The sequence below is a fragment of the Rhinatrema bivittatum genome, chromosome 10, assembly GCF_901001135.1.
Source record: "Rhinatrema bivittatum chromosome 10, aRhiBiv1.1, whole genome shotgun sequence".
Classification (NCBI taxonomy): domain Eukaryota; kingdom Metazoa; phylum Chordata; class Amphibia; order Gymnophiona; family Rhinatrematidae; genus Rhinatrema; species Rhinatrema bivittatum.
The window spans coordinates 29,361,594-29,380,409 of NC_042624.1; the positions used below are offsets into that span (position 1 = coordinate 29,361,594).

General features: G+C 42.7%; 1 protein-coding gene across 1 annotated transcript in view; it reads right to left on the reverse strand.

Moving 5' to 3' along the window:
- Positions 1-18,816, reverse strand: part of LOC115099917 (deleted in malignant brain tumors 1 protein-like) — a 555,639-nt gene that overhangs the window by 349,959 nt on the left and 186,864 nt on the right. Inside the window, exons 5-6 of the mRNA XM_029617926.1 lie at positions 7,605-7,910; positions 5,427-5,726 (exon numbers count right to left, since the gene is read on the reverse strand). Of these exons, the coding sequence (XP_029473786.1) occupies positions 5,427-5,726; positions 7,605-7,910 (606 nt within the window). The remainder of the gene's footprint in view (positions 1-5,426; positions 5,727-7,604; positions 7,911-18,816) is intronic.

Below are 18,816 nucleotides of genomic sequence, written 5' to 3' on the forward strand. Positions count from 1 at the left end.
GATAGGGCCGGGGGGGTGAGTTAGGTAGGGGAAGGGAGGGGAAGGTGAGCCTTCCCCTCCCTTCCCCTCCCTTCCCCTCCCTTCCCTCCAAGGCCCCGCTCCGATTTCGGAGCGGCCTTGGAGGGAACGGAGGCAGGCTGTGCGGCTCGGTGCGCGCAGGCTGCCCAAAATCAGCAACCTTGCGCGCGCCGATCCAGGATTTTATAAGATACGCGCGGCTATGCGCGTATCTTATAAAATCCAGCGTACTTTTGTTTGCGCCTGCTGCGCGAACAAAAGTACGTGATCGCACTTTTTTTTAAAGATCTACCCCTTTGCCTGCATTTATTTTAAAAGAGTAGGATCAGGCCTGAAGACCCCAAAGGTTTTGTTTTGTTTTTTATTTTATTTTGCAGTCTCTTAACTGGATGTATTTTGAATATAGCTCACTAAGCAGCAAGTTATCTGGCTAAATGTGGTCAGATAACTTTTAAACCTAACCAACTATATTTAAACATAACCAGTTAGATTTGAACATTCCGACTAAAGATAACCAGATAACTTTAGGGGAATATATTTAGTGGGATGTTTATCCCGTTGAATATCTAGAACAATTTAACCAATTATATCCAGATAACTTGTCCACTCGCCAGATTTCTGAATATTAGCCGCTGAGAGAATTCCCTCCTACCGGCTTTCCCCCATATGAATCTCAGGGTGAGCACATCCCAAAATTTCTCAGGGGGACAATGTAAATAATATTTTACAGCTGCAATTCATTAAAACATTGAACAATGAAATTAGTCAGGAAACGAAGGTGGCAGCAAATACTGCAAATGTCATCATTCTGCCTCAGCACTACTCTACGGATGTGGTTACATTCCTTAACCTGAAAACATCAACCACAATTTTCATGTCATTTGTGTCCATTTTGAATCCAATACAAGCCACATAACCAAATTTTATAATGGTGTGTGTCAGTTTGAATGCCTTCCTTTTAAAAAAAATGCTTAACCCTGCCCCCCCACCCCCTTCCAACTATCCTTCAAAAAATAAAAATCATATCTGTCTGTCCTCCCCACTCACTCACCCATCCACACAAACCGTGTAAAATAAGTTTTCAGTTTCCATTACAGACCCCTCTCACCACCTTCTGACCTTGATTCCCCCCTCTTAAAGTCCCAAGCCGACAGCAGGAGTCACTGTTACTTGCTCTATCTCGCTCCAGCGTATCTACCATAGCATTCTGTTATCAGAGCAATGCTAGTAGTGTAGATTTGTTTTAACAGCAGAACGCTATGTTGGTTGTATCCAGGCAGATCACCCTTTTGCAGAATTAAGGGCATACAACCCTGAATACTCCTGTACCTCATAATTTCCCACTTCCTTGCTCCCATTTTCCATGCAACATTCTCCCATCACATAGACATAGGTGAATCTCACTTCCCGATTCCTGTTCTTTTAAAACCTCAAACTCACAATATGGGACATTAATTTTACAGCCCTTACTTCAGAGCCTCTCTCTTTGTAAACCCCATCCTATTACTCACACCTCCGAGGACCTCTCACACTTCTCGTTTGTTTTCCCAACCCTATCCTTCCAGCAACATGCAGGATCTCCACAGTATCCTCCACCCACTGGAACTCACTGAGGTCCTCTTAAAACAGGATCTACCCCTTCTTCTCACTGTGCTCTTTTCCTCAAGTGGAGGAATTGTCTCAGGCACTATGTTGTTCCTTAACCATTTTCTATTTCTATTTATTAAAAATTTATTGTCCGCACTCATCACATAAAGAGAGGTAGATTACTGAATAAAAACATACCTAATCCTTTACACATTACAAAAACACAAATAAAACAAATGTCAATGCATTATCATGCCATTCAAGCTGGTTTGAGCTTGGCAGAAAATGGCCCAGGAGCAAAACACCACTTCCTCTGGGTTATATGCCCTTGTAAACAGAAAGGGGTTATAGGGGCTCTTAGGGAAGATAAGGCCATTGCAGAAAAACTAAATTAATTCTTTGCTTCTATGTTTACTAATGAGGATGTTGGGAAGATACCAGTTCTGGAGATGGTTTTCAAGGGTGATGAGTCAGATGAACTGAACCAAATCACTATGAACCTGGAAGATGTAGTAGACCATATTAAACTAAAGAGTAGCAAATCACCTGGACCAGATGGTATGCACCCCAGGTTCTGAAGGAACTAAAAAATGAAATGTCTGATCTATTAGTTAAAATTTGTAACCTATCATTAAAATCATCCATTGTACCTGAAGACTGTAGGGTGGCCAACGTAACCCCAATATTTAAAAAGGGCTCCAGGGGTGATCCAGGAAACTATAGATCGGTGAGCCTGACTTCAGTGCTGGGAAAAATAGTGGCAACTACTTTAAAGATCAAAATCACACAGCACATGGAAAGATTTGGTTTAATGGAACACAGTCAGCATGGATTTACCCAAGGGAAGTCTTGCCTCACAAATCTTCATTTTTTTGAAGGGGTTAATAAACATGTAGATAAAGGTGAACAAGTAGATATAGTGTATTTGGATTTTCAGAAGGCATTTGACAAAGTCCCTCATGAGAGGCTTCTAAGAAAAAAAAGTGATGGGAGAGGAGGTGATGTCCTTTCCTGGATTACAAACTGGTTAAAAGACAGGAAACAGAGAGTAGGATTAAATAGTCAATTTTCACAGTGGAAAAAGGTGAACAGAGGAGTGCCTCAGGGATCTGTACTTGGACCAGTTCTTTTCAATATATTTATAAATGATCAGGAAAAGAATACGATAAGTGAGGTAATCACATTTGCAGATTAAACAAAATTATTCAGAGAAGTTAAATCACAAGCTGATTGTGATAAATTGCAGAAGGACTTTGTGAGACTGGAAGATTGGGCATCCAAAGGGCAGATGAAATTTAATGTTGACAAGTGCAAGGTAATGTATATAGGGAAAAATAATCCATGTTGTAGTTACACGATGTTAGGTTTCATATTAGGAGCTACCCAGGAAAAAGTTTTAGGCATCATAGTGAATATAATAATACATTGAAATCATCAGCTCAGTGTGCTGCAGCAGTCAAAAAAGCAAACAGAATATTAGGAATTATTAAGAAGGGAATGGTGAATAAAACGGAAAATGTCATAATGCCTCCGTATCACTCCATGGTGAGACTGCAGCTTGAGTACTGTGTACAATTCTGGTCACCGCATCTCAAAAAGATATAGTTGCACCGGAGAAGGGCGACCAAAATGATACAGGAAATGGAATGGTTCCCTTATGAGGAGAGGCTAAAGAGTTTAGGGGCTGTTCATCTTGGAGAAGAGAAGGTTGAGGGGGCATATTATAAAGATCTATAAAATCATGAGAAGTCTAGAATGGGTAAATGTGAATCAGTTATTTACTCTTTCAGATAATAGGAGGACTAGGAGCCACTGCCATGAAGTTAGCAAGTAGCACATGTAAAACTAATCGTAAAAAAATATTTTTCATTCAACGCACCATTTAAAAAAGGTTTAAAAAAGATTTAGATTAGTATTGGAGGAGAAGTCCATTAACTGCTTTAATCAAGCTGACTTAGGGAATAGCCACTGCTATTACTGGCACTAGTAGCATGGGATCTACTCAATGTTTTGGGTACTTGCCAGGTACTTGTAACCTGGATTGACCACTGTTGGAAACAGGATGCTGGGCTCGATGGATCCTTGGTCTGACCCAGTATGGCAACTTCTTATGTTCTTATGTTCAGTGCCTTTTTACATGAGCTCTGACATTCAATTGTCCTCCATTTCCTGGAGGAAGGAAATTCTACCTTCCACATCATGGCCTCAGGCCTTTTCCCTTGAGGAGAAAAGCCCCTGCAGGACCCTCTCCATACTGGAAGCTTCTCCAGGCCCCACCAGCTCATGGGCTTGCTTTTCCTTGCTCCCCACATCCTGGAGGACCCTTTCTCTCCCAGCTCCAACCCAGAAAGGGCAAACTCCTGCCAAATGGACCAAAATTTATACCTTCCTGTGACACATCTCCCACCAATGACATCAGCCCACCACTCTTAAGGGGACCAACTCATTAAACCCCTTATTCACACATATTAAAATATCACACTGATCTACCCCATGCCAAAAGCCATTTAGACACCACAGGGTGGAATATAGCCAATGAGGTTTTAAAGTTATCAGGCCTTGTGTGACCAGATAACCGGAATGTGAGGCTTCATCGCTGATCAATAAACTTTCCTGTGGAGCCCAGCGCCCCCTCCACCCCATCCTCCCCCCCCCCCCCCCCCCCGCAACCTCTGCCGGCTTGAAAAAGAAATTTCCACACCCTCACCCTCCTGCAGTGACAAAAGAAATGGGCTCAACCTCAGACTCCCTATCCCACCCCAAACTGTCCAAATCCTTTGCTGCCAGGAGCGTGGGTCTTACTCGCACGTTCTAGATGGCTTCAGTGCTGCTTCTTGTCTTGCTGCAGGAGGGTGAGGGCGGCAGCGGGAATGCGGGAACCAATTGGAACTTTTCATTTTGAAACCAAGCAAAGGTTGCCAAGGGGGATGGGAGAAGAGAGAAATTAGGCATTTTTGGGGGTAGAGATATTGATCTCTGGAGATATCCAGTTAAGTAGACAGTTATCTAGCCACACAAGGCCGGGTAACTTTAGGACAGCCCTACAGCACGACCAGAGTTAGCCACACAGGTTAACCGGCTAACTTTGAATACCAAAAGCTCCTCCTCAAAATGCCTCCTGCCCACCCTAAGAATGCGCCTGACTTATCTGACTAAATTCTAGCCGGATAACTAGTTACCTGGCTAGAATTTAGCAGGATAAGGGCTGAATATAGCCAATATGTCATTTAAACGGATATTAAGTTATCTGTCTAAATGGTGTTTGAATATCGACCTCTGAGAATCCCAGGCTCTCCCCACCCAGCATTTCTTGTGCTGCCAAACTAAAACAGGATGCCAACTTTTTAGGGGATGGTCCCCCTATACTACCATGCCATTTTTAGAGCTATGCTGAAGCACACACTTCTAATGTTGTCTGCTTTGTTTTTTCCTGTTTGATTTTGCTTTAAAGTAAAGTATTTCTACTGGCCCCTATTTTGTTATCTGTAAACTGGTACGATGTGCAAACGGCTATCGGTATATTAAAAAAATATCAAATAAATAAAATAAATAAATAAATGAAACAAAGTAAACCACAAATGAAATGAGAAAGTAATGAAAAATAATTGCCAAATTTGTCATTGTACACCCCTAGCCTCTTCCTGCCTCAGTCTGAAAATGGAAGATGGGAATGGAAGGAGAGAGATGAGGTGCTCTGGCACTGGAAGGAGAGAGAATCAGCCTGGTAATATCCTGGAGGAACTGAAAGACCAGACCAGTCTGGCAGATGTCTGGCATCTCTCTCCAAATGACGCACTGAAAAGGAATGAGACTGTACTCACCCACAAACTGTGCTGCTTCACTGTGCGGTGACTTCTGGGTTGGTCCTGCCAATTTCAGTTCATACTGGCAGGTGTATCTTATTGGATCCAAAGCGTGCAACCCTCTCACCCTGTGCACTGCATGGTTCTCACTCCTCGTGAGCTTCTGTATTGCGAGGGGTTGCGATTCATTCACTTTGTAAAAATAAACCGTGACGTTTATGTCAAATTCTGGGATGGTGCAGGTAAGTTCCAGTTCATTTTCTCTCATAAGTGCATTGTAGAAGGGGGTCAGAGAGAGTGTGGGTTTCAGTAAAATTCCTGTAAAGAAAGAGAGGGCCATTCACTGGAAAGGTAGGCTCAGTCAGTGGAAAGAGACAGTGCAGAGTTTTCCCCAGCCTCCATTGCAGGGAAATACAAGCTAATCCACAATATGGTATTCTCTGGTTTGCATTTCCTGCCATCTTACTGATGCAAATACTTTCTGATTGCTAAATTTCTAACTCCCACATATCAAAGACGTTCACATTTATCCAAAGAATTGTGACCACCTCCACTAATTACATTATTGGATCCAATTAATCACCTTCCTTTTGTAAAATGTGTTTGGTTCTGCTCCAGAGTTATGCTGTGATTTTCTCCCTAACAACCTTCTGAAAGAGATAAAATCAGTGTATTTGGAAGGGCTCCTGCCAGCCAGTGCTGAAAATGTGCCTCAGTACTTTTTACCCCATCCCTAACTGGCAGGGTGTGGCTACAGTTTCAGAAAGTACTTGGCTGCAAAGGGGGCAATGTTCAAACCTGACCAATTGCATGTAAAGTCTGTGGGTGCTTTTTACTTGCAAACTTTTTTCAAAATTGCAAAAAGAAAAGCACTGCTTACTTTCCCTTTGAAAATTGCCACAGATACAATATGTCAGTGGTATTTCATTTTGCTAAGTTTTCAAAACGAAATGGAAGAAAAACCAACTAACATTGTTTTTGGTTTTGTTCATTTTGTTTTGCAAAAAAAACCCCAAAAACCCTGTGCTCTGCAGATCTGCGACCTGCCCCATTGTCCCACCACCTGCCCTGGAGTCTTCTCTGATTCATCCCTCTCCCCCTTTTTAAAATGATGCTGAAGCTGGGAACCAATCCAGTCCCCACTTACCCCTCCCCATGGAGCTGTCTGCAAAGTAAAAGGAGCAGGAGGGATAATTCCCACTCAGCCTCCTGCCCCATGCGTATAGTCCTCATAATAGGGCTGGTAGGCCCAGAGACCATTGCCATAGCAACAGAAAAAATGACGCCTGTCTCAGGGCCAGCCAGTGCCATTATGAAGAATACACAGATGGGGCAGAAGGTGAGTCAGCATCCCTCCTGCCTCTTTTAGTTTGCAGTTGATCCCACAGGAGGGGTAAGTCAGGACTAGATTGGTTCCCAGCCTATCATTTCGGGATGAGGAGAGAGAGGTCAGAGGAGGCTCTGGGGCAGGCCGTGGGGCACCCTGTGGGTCAGGGCACCCTGGGGGTCAGGCTATGGTCCTGTGGGGCATTTTTGGGAGCTTTTAAATGTTTATTTCATTTCGGTAAAGATACCTAAAAATAAATAAATAAATATTAAACAAAAAGATTTTTAGATTTAAAATTTTTTGAGCCTGAACATCCCTAGTCCATGGAATTTTTGCACCTGCATTTTGTGTGGGGTCCAAGTTTTATGGAAATGAGCATGCATAAATTTGAAAACACAATCTAAGCATGTTATTTTCTGACCTTGCCCAAAACACACCCGCAGGAGCACCTCCCCAAATGTATCTGAACGTCCACATAGCACAGAACGCCATATGTACATTTTGCCAGACAGAGGGAGGCCAATATTCAGGGAGCCAATCTGCCTGCGGAAATAGCTTTGAAAATTCCCCTCAAAATATTTCAGCTGATGAAAGGGAAATGTTACTACACATGTGTACTTATGAAATATGTCTTAACATAGTACTGGGATGGTTTTATTTTAACACCTCTTTTATCTTTATGCTAAGGCAAACTGCAGAGTCAAATAGGAGCAAAACAAAGCACTTACATGAAAGTCAGGGTCAAGAGGCCTTGGTTCACTTTCTAGACAAAAAAGCTGCTTATGGTAGATGAGAATATGCTTTTTGGCGCAGTTAAAGATCTGCTGATAACCCTGGCATGAGACAAGTGGAAGTTGACATCTGATTACCTGAACAAGTGACGTGGGCAGTCTCTTCATGTAAGCAGTAAGATTCACTCGCAATGTAGCTCCGGCAGTCCGCCAGCACAGATTCCATCCCATTACAGGAAATATTTTCCAGTGCAGGGCTAACAAAATTAATTGCAGACCAAATATTTCGTGGCATTGACAGAGCCACTCCACAGCCCAACATGTTGCACACCACCTGAGCTTCTGGTAAGCCCCAATTCGTGCTGCATACTGTGCCCCATTGGTTACCTTGAAACACCTCCACTCTCCCATTGCAGTGATTGGTTCCACCTGTCACTCTCACAACTGGAAAGAGGAAAGAAAGGTAAAGTGAGAAATTCAGCTGTAAGTGACAGGAGCCAGCAAAGACGAGCAGCCTCAAAGCAGGAAGGGCTCCAGTCTGCTTTCCATTTATATTAAATCCTGACATTCTTTCCATACAGTACTAATTGCTTTGAGAGTAATTGATAATAAATGGTTGTATTATTTATTGAAAAATATTTTTTTCACTTTCTGGAACTGGTGAAGTTCTAACTGGACAGATCAGTCTACATAATGTATGTCAAACAGTAAAGGATATTCAGCTAGTAAAGGCTTCAGGGCTGCAATGCATTTATTTATTTATTTATTTAGAAACTTTTATATACCGGTATTAGTGGGGACATCATACCGGTTCACATATTAACAAAAGGTTTAGAAGTACATGTCAACAGGGGAGGCGAACTGGGCAGGGGGTTAACCTAGAGCAGTAGGGAAAATAGATTAAACAACAAGAAATCAACAAGAGGTCATAACAAGAAGACAACAATGTGCATTAATGGCAGCAACTGTATAATAGGGTGCAGGTGTTTCCTGGCTGCATTACCAGTTATTGCCAACACAGTCATGATGCATCCACGCTACTGGCTTCATTGCCAGTTTCTGCAACATATTGTGAAGCACCTAGCCAATGTCTGCATTACCAGTTATTGCAACACACTGTGAAGTACTCAAGCTACAGCAACATATTCTGCACCCACCTCATAGCTGTATTACTGGTTATCGCAACAGACCATAATGCACCCATTCCTCTGACTGGATTACAAATTAATATAACACACCATGATGAGCCCATGCCCCACTGGCTGCATTACCAGTTTTATTTTATTTATTTAAAAGTGTTTATATACCGCTTTTACAAATACAATTTAATCTAAACAGTTTACAATATAAAACATACATAATAAATAACATATTTTATAACCATGAAATTAAAAGACCAGTAGAAAAATAAAAACAGAATAAAAATAAGAAATAAGAAAATCATACAAATTAACTAAGTTAAACTAGACTTAAATCAAGTGCCTTAATACCACAGGGAAATAATTTGATTTGGGGTGGGAGAAAGGGAAGGGAGTGAGGATAGGGGAAAAGAAACCTTGTGAAGAGTATGGTATATGAAAAATTATGTATGTATTTATTTATTTATTTTTAATTTTTATATACCGACATTCTTGTATAATATACAAATCATACCAGTTTACATTAAAACAGGAGATGTAGGAAAAAAAGTTACATTTGTCAAATACATTTAACATTAATAACAATGAAAATTGTTAACAAGGGATAACAACTATGAAAAAAGAGAAAGGTAAACAAAAGTGGAAGAAAAATAGAAGTTAAAAAGAAAAAAAATGAAAAAAGGTAGCAACAAGGGTTGCACGAAGGGGTGCACAAAGGGGAGTGCCCCTTTTTCGCACCCCTTTGGCACGCGACGCCAAGTGGAATGGCGCCGTTTACTGGCTCGACGCTAGGCTGAATGACATCACAAGGGGGCAGGTCTCATGCTCACTGTTTTTCTTCATAGCGATCTCCATTCACATTTTAAAGCTGATTTTTTCATTTTTTCTATTGTTCTATTGCTGGGATTTTGAATGCTAGCTGGAAAAAATGGGTTTTTAAAGATTTTTTTTAATTGTTGTAAATTCGATATATGACTGAGAAAGTTGGGTAGAGAATTCCAGAGTAATGGACCGGCAACAGAAAATGCTCTTTTACGTGTCATGTCTAGTCTAGCTAGATGAATTGAGGGAATATCTAGAAGGTTTTTTGATAGCGATCTTAAATGCCATGTCGGTTTATAAATGCGTAGGGTGGAACATAACCAGGTTGAAGAGGGATGTACATGAGTGAATGAATTATGGCCAAAATTTTATATTGAATTCTAAATTTTATTGGAAGCCAGTGAAAAGAGTAGAGAATTGGATTAATATGGTTTCTGGAGGAAGTGCCTGATAATATACATGCGGATGCATTCTGAACCAGTTGTAGTGGGTGAATAGTAGAATCAGGTAGGCCCAGGTAGAGTGTGTTACAGTAGTAAAGACCATAAAACACTAGTGATTGAAGGACAGTATGAAAATCTTGGTGAAACAACAGGGGACGAAGACATTTTAGGAGATGGAGTTTGTAAAATGATTTTTTAGTTACCGAGGAAATATGTTGTGTCCTCGTTATTGTAGCACACCATGGTGCACTGGCTCCTGAGCTGCATTAACAGTTACTTTAACAGACCATGGTACACCAACTTTGAATGCATCACAAGGTATTGCAACACATCATGGTGCAGCTGCTCTGCTGGCTGCAATACCAGTTACTTTGGATTTGCTTACCTGAGAGATTACGCGCTATTAATGATATTAGTACTTATATAAAGCACTTAAAAGCTTATTTGTACAAGCAGGCTTTAAAATTTATAGATAACTTTATTGTTAGTTGGCAATATGAAGAAATCATTGTTTCCTTTGATTTTTTGCTTTGTTTGTGTATTTTATGATTGTTTTAAATGAGGTAATCCACCTAGCATGAATACTCGCTATAGATGGAATATAAGCCTTTTATAAATAAATAAATAAATAAATAAATAAATAAATAAATCAATCATGCACCTGCTTTTTTGACTGCATTATCATAACATATTGTGGAACACCCGCTCTTTTGGCTACATCATCAGTTAAGCAACACAGCAGGGTGCACCTGCTCTTCTGGTTGCATAAACAGTTATTGTAACATAACATGGTGCACCTGCTTTTCTGGCTACATTACCAGTTGCTGTAACACAACATGATGCAGTTTTTCTTTTGAACAAGTATAACTGATTACTGAAATTCTCTATATCAGGGTCTGCCACAGAAAGCCTTGAACAGGCTTCAATTATTAATAAAAACAGAACAGCAAGGCTTTTACCATTACCTCGATTTTGGAGGATCTGCATTGGCTCCCGATGCAATGTTTCAAATTTAAGATATTAAGTGATGTTTCTAAATGCCTCCATAAAATAGGTCTGTGTGGCACTGTGAGCAATCTTAGGGTAGCCAGAGGACAGATTCAGGCTGGATTCTGGCAAAAATCTTTCATAAACTTCTTTATTAGTGACAAGAAACAAACAAAAGTGGCTCAGCTATGCTTCTCAGTTCGACATAACAAACATAGGGGCCGATGTATATATGGTGCGCTGAAGCTGCCGCGGGTGTGTACACGCATTTTCCCGTGCAAAGTCCTATACAGAGATGTAAAAAGTGTTTTGTGCGTGGGAAAAAAGCGCATACGAATGTGCTTATAGACCCGCAGTTTCTCCTGCGCGAATGCATGGTAAAGGCATGCAAAGGAGGCGATTAGCTAATCATGGGCAATGCAGAGATAATGCATAAGCGTTGGCAAGTTAAATGTAAGACATTGATAAGACAGGTGTGATGCCCTTGGAGCGGTCTATGGCTGGGGTAGGCCGCAGAACAGACCAGGCTGGAGAATGTTCTGCTTTTCATCAGTTTATTTTCAAAAGTACATAACAGAAGAGGAGCAAAATGGCTGCTTACCTCAGCAGACTGACAAGCAACGAAAATGTCCAGAACAAACACAGCATTGGATTACAGCTTCCTTCTTCTCCCTGGGTCCTCTCTAACTCTCTCAGGCCTCACCTTTGTATATCTTACCTCAGGGAACGCCCCCACCCGAGGATCCCTGTCCTGTCTGTCTTAAGGTGGACCGGGCCAGATAGCTGAAGCCAGTCCATTAAGGCAGTCTGAGGCTTTCTATCATATACTCTATCACATTCCCTCCCCCTCAGCTCAATCTTCCTTAGTTGAGTGCCTGCCTGTACAAGGGAGATTCCCTAGAAAGGAAGTCTGCATTTATATTTGACTTCCCTGCTCTGTGTCGAACTGTAGTCAAATGGTTGGAGTGCCAGAAACCACCTCATTACTCGTCCATTGGACTTCTTTTTCCGAGCGACCCAGACCAGGGGTTGGTGATCTGTTACCAGTGTGAACTGGCAGGCCCAGTAGATAATAACGAAAAGCCTCCAAGGCCCATTTGACAGCTAAGGCCTCTTTCTCTATCGTTGAATAACGTCTCTCTCGGGGTAGTAGCTTCCTGCTAATGAAGGCTACTGGGTGTTCTTCATTTTCTTTCTCTTGTGTGAGGACGGCTCCTAGCCCCACCGCTGATGCATCTGTCTGTACCATAAAGGGCTTAGTAAAGTCCGGACTTTAGCAGAACAGGTTCCGAGCATATGTCTTTCTTTAACCTCTGGAAGGCTTCCTCCGCCTCTGCAGACCATCTAAGCTTCTCTGGGGCTTTCTTTTGTAATAGGCATGTGAGGGGCTCCGCTTTTTCTGAAAAGTTTGGTATGAACCATCGATAGTAACCAATGAGACCTAAAAAGGCTCTCTCCTAACTCTTTGTCTGTGGAACCGGGACTCGGGTAATTGCTTCTATTTTCCGCGCCTGTGGGTGGACTTTTCGTCTCCCAAGGGAGTATCCCAATATTGTACTTCTTGACCCCCTAATTTACATTTCCTGGGGTTGGCAGTCAGTCCAGACTTGTAAGTACTGCCTGTAATTGCCTTAGATGTGTCTCCTAGTCTCCACTGTAAATGATGATATCGTCAAGATAGGCCGCTGCATAACACTGATGTGGGCATAGCAAGTGGTCTACCAAGTGCTGAAAGGTAGCTGGAGCCCCATGAAGTCCAAAAGGCAGGAACGTAAACTGGAAGTGTCCTTCTGGTGTTGAGAAAGCCGTCTTCTCCTTCTCAGTTGGCGCCAGGGGAACTTGCCAGTATCCCTTTGTCACATCAAGCGTGGAAATGAACTGGGCAGTTCCCAAGCGTTCAATAAGTTCATCCACGCGGGGCATCGGGTATGCGTCCAGCTTCGAAGCCTCATTGACCATCCGGAAGTCAATATAGAACCGGATACTACCATCCGGTTTAGGTACCAGTACAATGGGCGAGGACCAATCGCTATTGGATTCCTCTATTACTCCAAGTCAAACCATTTATTGTATTTATTTATTTACAGTTCTTATATACTGCACAATGGGTAGGGGACTATCCGTCTAGGCGGTTTACATGTTAGTACGTACACAAACAATATTGTACAGTTACAAAGACAGTTCATAAAGTCATATACAAAACATATTAAAATTCATAAAATAATCAGATAACTTTTCAGGATCATGTAGTGTATGCTTGAGTGAAAAGATGGGTTTTTAACAGTTTTTTAAATTCTATGCGGCTAGCTGTCAGGCGGATATGTTCAGGCAAAGAGTTCCACAATAGTGGACCGGCAACAGAAAAAGCTCGTTTCACCTCCTGGCTTCGGGAATAGGGCCGCTGTTTAACTATTACTCCTGGGTTTGTAATAAAGTCGTGACAAGTTAAGTGAGTTCTCCCGGGCATAGTTGAAAAGACATCTTTATTCCGAGTCACCAGTTTATCTAGGTCCACTTTCTGCGTTGTGGAGAGTTGGTCCCCATATGGGATCATTTGGGGCCTGGACGTTTGTGAAACGTCTAGACCAAAGTCTTCTTCTTGGACCAGACTGCAAGTTGGAGCAACCCATTTTTTTTAGTAGATTCACGTGGAAGATATGGGCCTTCTTCCGTTTATCGGGTTGGGCCACTTTATAATCCACCGGGCCCATCTTCTCCAGTACCTCATACGGACCTTGCCAACGGGACAGCAATTTATTTTCTGAAGTTGGTAGTATTTTATTATTTATTTATTTATTTGTTATTTTTATTATACCGAGTTTCATGATAGGAATCACATCAACCCGGTTTACAATTAACAATGTGAGTAAAGGCAGAGAGTAACAAAGTAAAGAACATTTCCCAATACAAGAACAAATATAGTATGAAACTTGACAAATATTATAACAATATTTTGGATGTGAGAAAGTTACAAAAAACATGGAAAAATAACTTGGATATGAAAGGGGAAGAATTGTAGAACGACTATAAGCATTTTAACCAGCTGTATCAATTAATAAATATGTATAATATTATAAAATGTAGATGAGTAGCAAAATGATTAGATAAGATATTGTTGTGACGTATAATAAAATGTTGCTGTGACTGCGTGTGAAGTTAGTGGGATTTTTTTTTTTTTTTTTACAGTTCCTAACTTTTGTGTTTATGCTGATGATGAGTGGGGAATTTAATCCAGATCTGGGAAAGCTTTTTTAAAAAGCCAAGTTTTTAGTCTTTTCCTAAAAGTTGGAGCGCATGGTTCTTGTCTTAAGTACGGTGGGATGGAGTTCCAAAGGATTGGACCTGCTGATGAGAGAGCTCTTGAGCTGTAGGATTTATGATGGTAGGTTTTGGCATGTGGAACCTGTAGTGATTCTTTGTAGTGTTCCCTGATGGGTCTGTCTGATGTGTGTTTTTTAAAAGGGATTTGTAGGTCCAGTTGAATGTGTTGATGGATGTTCTTGTAGATAATCATGATGGTTTTATACATAATTCTGAAGTGGATCGGTAACCAATGAAGGTCTTTGAGGATGGGGGAGATGTGGTCGATTTTCCTGGAGTTTGTGAGGATTCTGGCTGCTGTGTTCTGTACCATTTGTAGAGGCTTGGTGTAGGAAGCTGGGAGGCCTAGTAGAAGAGAATTGCAATAATCTAGTTTGGAGAAGATTATTGCTTGCAGGATTGATCTAAAGTCATGCGCATGGAAAAGTGGCTTTATTCTTTTCAGGATATGTAATTTGTGGAAGCAGTCTTTGGTAGTTCTGTTAATGAATGGTTTGAGGCTAAGATGATTATCTAAGAAGGCTCCTAGATCTCTTACATGGGTGGTTTGTAGGAGTGTTGGAGGCTTTGAAAGTGTATTGTTGTTTTCAGGTGCTATAAGGAGATATTCCGTTTTCGACGCATTGAGGACTAGGTTTAGGCTGTTGAGGAGGTGTTTGATTTCTAGTAAGCAATTGTCCCAGTATTCCATTGTTATCGAGATTGATTCTTTTAAAGGGATCACAATCTGTACGTCGTCAGCGAAGAGGAAGTGTTTCAGGTTTAATTTTGTGAGTAATTGACAAAGTGGTACCACTAGTATGTGGTCTCCCAGCTGGAAGACCCATTGAACCGTGGACTGGTTATATTGCCGGGCTTGGGTAGCCTGGGCCTTTTCCAGGCATAGTCGGGCAGCCTCCCCTGTCCTCCCCAGTTGGTCCTGCATCTGGATCACATAGTTAGCCAAATTCCATCCAGGGTTGGGTTCCTCCTCCCAGGTCTCTCGTACTACATCCAGGATTCCCTGTGGTCTTCTACCATACAATAATTCGAACGGGGAAAACCCAGTCGAACTTTGAGGGACTTCCCAAATGGCAAACAATATATATGCAAGAATAAGTCCCAATTCTTGACATCTTCCACTATGAACTTCCTCAATATCTTCATGAGAGTTTTGTTAAAACGCTCCACGAGCCCAGTTTGTGGATGGTAAACTGATGTCCTCAGGGTTTTTACCTGCAATAATGTGCAAACTTGTTTCATCACTTTAGAGACAAATGGGATCCCTTGGTCGGTTAATATCTCTTTGGGTAACCCCACCCGTGAAATCACCTCCACCAAGGCCGTGGCTATTGTTTGAGTCTTCATATCTCGTAGGGGAATAGCTTCGGGATACCTGGTTGCATAGCCGAGAATGACCAGGATATATTTGTTTCTGCAGCTAGACCTCTCTAAGGGGCCTACCAAGTCCATAGCGACCCTCTCAAAAGGTGTCTCTATAATTGGCATGGGCACTAGGGAGCTACGTGCGTTGCTACCAGTCTGGTCAGCTGTCAGGTAGGGCAGGACTGACAGTAGTCCTGAACATGTCGATACAAGCCCGGCCAATAGAACTGGGCTAAAATCTTTTCTCGTGTTTTCTCTTCCCCTAGGTGGCCCCCACAAAAGATGACTATGGGCGAGCCGCAACACTTGCTGACAATACTGCTGGGGAACCAAAAGCTGCTCAACCGTTTCACCCTCCAGATTCCCCTTTGCTACTCTTTCTTGAGTACAAAAAAGGGGGGGCTGGATTTGACCCTCCATCCCAGAGACTAATTCCCCATCTATCATCTGTATAATCTCCAAAGCCCCTTTTAGTGTCCTATCTTCTTGCTGGGCCCGCCTAAAATTCCCAGGGTTTCCCTCGCCTATCCAGTCTGAGGGAACCTCTATGGGTTGGGGTGCCCCCTCTAACTCCGCGACTGCCTCTAAACCTTGGGAATAATTATGCTTTTCTATTCTATGTTGTCTACGAGGCTTGGGTGTCTTAGGATTATTAATATACAAGTCCATGTCTTCTAATGGAAAGACCTCCAGAAATGAGGTCTCTTCCTCGCTGAAGTCATCTGGGCCCCTCATGAGCCAGGCCCAAAGAGTCCCAAAGTCTGGATAATCTCATCCCAGTATCACCGGATATGATATCCAGGGAAGCACTCCCACTTCTACTGCAGCTTGTCCCACTGGAGTCATCAACAAGACCTGACTGGTCGGGTATTGTCTTTGGTCTCCATGTATGCAAGCAAGGGTCACTGTCTGTTCATAATCAATCTGTGTTCTTTTGACCAGTTCCCTCTGAATGAGAGTTTTTGCACTTCCCGAGTCTACTAAGGTTTGGGTCGGGTCGCCATCTAGCTCCACCGGAACCATGAAGGTTGAAAACCCCGAGCGGGGAATGTCCACAAATGAGCAGGAGTGAGGGGCCACCAAATTGACGTCCATCAATTCATCCTCCACGCGATAGCAGTCCTGAGCAAAGTGCCCCCTCTCTCCAGAGTTGAAGCAGGTCCCTTTGGGCATCACTGCTTCTGGATGTTTACTCCTTCCATCCTCAGGCCCTTCTAATGCGTTATCGGGGGTCTCGTGAGGTAGGGAGACTCTCCACTTCTCGGCTGATATAGCGGCTTAGGGTTCTGCCCCTCAATTCTCTCCTTCCTTTCTCTAAGCCCTTTACTTGGGAATTCTTCTCTGCTGGAGTAGGCCCACGGCCTGTGTCTGCAGCATCCAAATAATGTTCTACCAGGGAAACCACATCCTTCAGGGTCACCGCTGTCTGTTTCCGTACCCATTCACGCACTCGGGAGAGGAAAGCGTCCACAAACTGTTCTGCCATGATAGCCTCTGCAACTTCCACTCCCCTTTTATTATCGGGTTCTTGCCACTGCCAGCACCGGTCCTTTAAATTCTGAGCCAGAACCCGGGGTCTCTCTCCTGGTGTAAAGGTTAAGCCCTGGAAACTTTTCCGATAAGACTCTTTAGACAGTCCCAGTCTATCAAGTATGGCAGCCTTGACCTCCTGATAGTCTTGGGCTTGCTGGCTTTTAAGGGCCTGGAATGCGGCCTTGGCCTCACCGGTTAAATGCGGGGCCACTCTCATGGCCCACTGGGACCTAGGCCAGGCCATGGCCTCCGCTACCCTCTCAAAGGTGACCAGGAATGCTTCCGGGTCATCTTGGGGCCCCATTTTGTCAGCCGGATTTCCAGTGTTGGTGGGGGTAGACTCTGTTCCGTTCCTGTGTGTACCCCAGCGGTCCCTGGCGCTGGTGTCCTTCGTAGTAATTGGCTGTTAAGCTGTGCTTGGGCTTCCAGGTGTTGCTAGTGCTGCACATACTGAGTCTGAGTGGCTGCCCGGAGCTGTTGCTGTCCCTCCACCAGGGCTTGCAGTAACTGTTCCATTTCTCCGGGAGGTTCCTGCCAAGGCTATTCTGAGCTCCTGCTCCTTCAAGGCTGGAAACCTTTCCCCTTCTTTCAAGAAAATAACCAAATAAAAGAAAAGCCTGCTTCTCCAGCTCTGACTCACTTCTTCTGTTCCCTCCCTTCGGCAGAGCTTCTCTCCTAGCCGGTACCAATAAACAACAAAAACAAAATCCTGTGTGGCTGCCGGTTTTTTTTCTAGTGTGGGTCCCTGTCTGTGCAGTGCTTAGAATAGGTAATCCCGCTTCTGCCATCATATGGCTGGGGTAGGCCGCTGGGGTAGGCTGCTTTTCCTTCTGAAAATCCAAGTACACTACATCTACCGGTTCAACTTTATTCACATGTTTATTAACTCCTTCAAAAAAGTGAAGCAGATTTGTGAGGCAAGACTTGCCTTGGGTAAAGCCATGCTGACTTTGTTCCATTAAATCATGTCTTTCTATATGCTCTGTGATTTTGATTTTTAGAACACTTTCCACTATTTTTCCTGACACTGAAGTCAGGCTAACCAGTCTGTAGTTTCCCGAATCGCCCCTGGAGCCCTTTTTAAATATTGGGGTTACATTAGCTATCCTCCAGTCTTCAGGTACAATGGATGATTTTAATGATAAGTTACAAAGTTTTACTAATAGGTTTGAAATTTCATTTTTTAGTTCCTTCAGAACTCTGGGGTGTATACCATCCAGTCCAGGTGATTTACTACTCTTCAGTTTGTCAATCAGGTCTACCACATCTTCTAGGTTCACCGTGATTTGGTTCAGTCCATCTGAATCATTACCCATGAAAACCTTCTCCAGTACGGGTACCTCCCCAACATCCTCTTCACTAAACACCGAAGCAAAGAAATCATTTAATTTTTCCATGATGGCCTTATCTTCTCTAAGTGCCCCTTTAACCCCTCGATCATCTAACAGTCCAAATGACTCTCTCACAGGCTTTCTGCTTCAGATATATTTTAAAAAATTTTACTGTGAGTTTTTACCTCTAAGGCCAACTTATTTTCAAATTCTCTCTTAGCCTGTCTTATCAATGTCTTATATTTAACTTGCCAACGCTTATGCATTATCCTATTTTCTTCTGTTGGATCCTTCTTCCAATTTTTGAATGAAGATCTTTTGGCTAAAATAGCTTTTTTCACCTCCCCTTTTAACCATGCCAGTAATTGTTCTGCCTTTTTTCCACCTTTCTTAATGTGTGGAATACATC